Source organism: Lolium rigidum, chromosome 1 (assembly GCF_022539505.1).
Source record: "Lolium rigidum isolate FL_2022 chromosome 1, APGP_CSIRO_Lrig_0.1, whole genome shotgun sequence".
NCBI classification, from domain to species: Eukaryota; Viridiplantae; Streptophyta; class Magnoliopsida; order Poales; family Poaceae; genus Lolium; species Lolium rigidum.
The window spans coordinates 258,230,972-258,234,231 of record NC_061508.1 but is presented as its reverse complement, the minus strand read 5'-3'; the positions used below and the strand labels follow the sequence as shown (position 1 = coordinate 258,234,231).

Genomic DNA, 3,260 nt, shown 5'->3' with positions numbered 1-3,260 from the left:
AGAGTTGACAAAATATCTCTTTCATCTGTAGCAATAATGTCTCTTCTCTATCGGCAAACGCTCCGCGTGAGCTCATGCGTTACCAGCTCTAAAGCCAGTACAAGTCAATGCTAGCTAAATGGCTGATATCCACGCAACACTAGAAAATGCATCGAGTCGCACTGTGCCATCTACTACATATCTCTGGCATGACAGGGCCCTCGCAGTCGGTGGCGGCTCTCGCTCCTCTTACCCACGCGCGGGCCGGCCGAAGTATTCCAAGCAGAAGCAGCAAAAGCTAGCTCAGCCATCCATCCATGGCTTCCTTCGGACCGACAGATTTGCCAAACTCAGAGCACGACAAGCACGCCGGCCAAGGTACGCTGATCTTCAGCTACACCTGTGTCAGCCTCACGGGCACGGCGGTGTTCGCCGTCCTCTTCTTCTTCTGCTACAAAATCCGCAACAGAACGCCGGTGGCCGCCGCGGGGGCGGAGACAGCCCGCCGTCGTGCCGTGGACCTCACCAAGCTGCCGGAGTTCGCGTACACACGCTCCGCACGGCACAAAGGCGAGAGCGGAGGCGGCGGCGACGGTGCGCAGTGCTCGGTGTGCCTTGGCACGGTGCAGGCAGGCGAGATTGTGCGGATGATGCCCCTGTGCAAGCACCTCTACCACATTGAGTGCATCGACATGTGGCTGGCGTCGCACGACACCTGCCCGCTTTGCCGTTCGGAGGTTGAGCCGCTGGAGGACGACGGGCAGCCCTCGCCGACGACGGAGCTGCTGGTGTAATGCGCCGACCGGCGCCCGGCCATCGAAGTTGGTCTCCGGCAAGGTGCATGGTAATTAGTTGTACCTTGTCGCACGTGTTTTAGCTAGTTATTAATATGTACAGCATCGGCATTTAGTTGAAACTTGTAATGCATTTACACAAGGAAGTTTTTGTTCTGGGTCTGCAAGATCACCACTCTTGTTGAGTTCCATTGTGCTCAATTTCTAGGATTGCTTGACTGAAACATACATATATTCATGCTTCTAGCTATTTCTAAGATTGTGCTAGAAGTTTTTGTATGAAAGCATTTCCTCATATTATGAAAATTTACTGGCGCGGACGAGTACCAGCTGGAAATACTGGTTAAAATACCGTCTGAGATTTTTTAAACATATTTATTAATTTAGCTGGAATCTGTCAAAACATTTGAAAATTAAGGAAAGTTTAGAAATACTGGTTAATATCGGCCGGTATTTTCTTATACATGTGGGCAACGGAAATACCTGCTGAGAAAAAACTCTTGGCTCATACATACATTCAAGCGACATACAGTTATACTCCATATATGTAATCTATACCTACTAATAAAACCAAAAGAGTTTCTTGTTGATCCGTTTTTTATTGCTCCTGTTTTTCAATTGGAATTACGGCGCCACCACCACCAAGTGAAAAAACTGTTCACCCAGGCAAGATTCACAATTCCCCACGGTCCACTGGTTAACCAACGCGCGCACCGGCTCGCGGTGTAGATCTACCGCCAGAAGGAAGATTTCCATCGATTCAAACAAGAGAGGAACTTCGTCAAGGATTCAGATCGATTTCGATTTGCGTACATATAAGCAACAGCTAGAGGCAATGCCCCGGAAGGTGAGGAGGACGACGCCTAGGAGCGATGTGCGAGAAGCTGCAGCAGAGGCAACGAATCGACACCGCCGCCGTCAGTAGCAACACCGATGGCTCCAGATCCGGTGAAATTGAGATAACGTTCTGGAAGCAAGTGTTCATGCAATCATACTTCTGTAATTTCTTCATAATATATCAGCGATTTCTAAGCGTGGTTAAATGAAAACAATACCATATTTCGATGATAATACCTCCTTGTTCTGGAATTTAAATTTCTCCAGCGAATATATTCATCTAAAAATAAGTATACAGTGAATCAGTCAAGTCCTTATCCACATTTCCCCACCTGCGCAAGCAAAGTTTCGCTGACATTCTTCTACGACCTTCGGCCACTTGCTAAAGTCAACTACTACGTAACAGAAATAATGGAGTATGTTAATTGAAGTCTAACAAACCTCCCAACTGCAAGTATAGATTCATTGTTAAACCTGGTTGAAAGCACAAATCTTTCTTCCAAGTACAGATTCATTGATATGGACAATAATTATGCGGACACCTTGAATTCCACCTGCTGACCTACCATCTTCTTATAAACCTAAGTCAATGCAATAATGAGCCCTAGTAGCACGGGGCAAACTAATTGTGATCTCTGAAATACTAGATCATATTGACGCGCGTTGCTGCGCCCATCCATTCTGACACTATTTTGATAATTTCATCTTGTATCACGCATTACATCTCAATAATGAAACAACAATAAAATTAGGAATTTTAACAAAAAGTTGGTTTCAAATACATTAGACAGCTTTGGTCAGCCATGTTTTATCAGTGACACATCAACACAACTCCTAGCCAGACAAATCAAACCTTCCCCCCTTTAGGCAAATAATATAATTGATGAAGACCATGCAGTGAAATCCTAGTTCAATAAACAAGTCAAAATCAGGAATTAAATATCAAGAAAGGCAATACTTTAGAATTCCTTTTTAATACCAATGTGCATGCTAGTGTGTCAGTTACTGAACTTTAAAAAACATCAGAAAAATAAAGAGAAGATAGAGCAACACAACCAGAAACATAAATAACTACCAAAATCATGAATAAGATGTGTGTATGGTGACCACTTGTACCCAGTACAAGGAAAGGGTCTTGTCTTGTTGCAACAGTATCTTCAACTTAGTAAGCAAGAAAATTTAGTATGAATCATTTATTTATCCAAATCTGAAATATAATGGAGTTGAGAATATGATATTAAGTCGTGAAATTACTGAAGAAAACAATAGCAAAACAGTCCATCAAATATAAAGAGTAATCTAAAAAATATCTATTTTTTTCTTGCAGAGAATAAAATCTGGAATGTGGATAGATATCACAACAACAACAATAACAACCAAGTCTCTCAGTCTCAAACAAGTTGGGGTAGGCTAGAGTTGAAACCCAAATGAGTAATGCAGCAAAGACAGAGATGTGGTCTGTGGACCCAAATGTTACAGAAACAAAAGGTCTCATATTTAATACACAGAGCTGTAGGCTGTGTAAAAACCACAAATCAAAATAATTATTCAACTTGCAATAAATAAAAGAATTTCATCTAATCCAGAAAATTAATTTATGGTGGTGAGGCACAACCTACACTGAAAATTCGAATCTAAGAAGTAATGACC

General features: G+C 42.8%; 1 protein-coding gene across 1 annotated transcript; it reads left to right on the top strand.

Moving 5' to 3' along the window:
• Nucleotides 1-296: 296 nt before the first annotated feature.
• LOC124684799 (RING-H2 finger protein ATL39-like) lies at nucleotides 297-773 on the top strand. The gene has a single exon (XM_047219050.1). It carries the CDS (start codon nucleotides 297-299, stop codon nucleotides 771-773), a length of 477 nt encoding a protein of 158 aa, XP_047075006.1.
• Nucleotides 774-3,260: the final 2,487 nt, after the last annotated feature.

Coding starts and splice junctions, on each gene's coding strand:
- LOC124684799 (XM_047219050.1), top strand. CDS start 297: ATGGCTTCCTTCGGACCGACAGATTTGCCAAACTCAGAGCACGACAAG.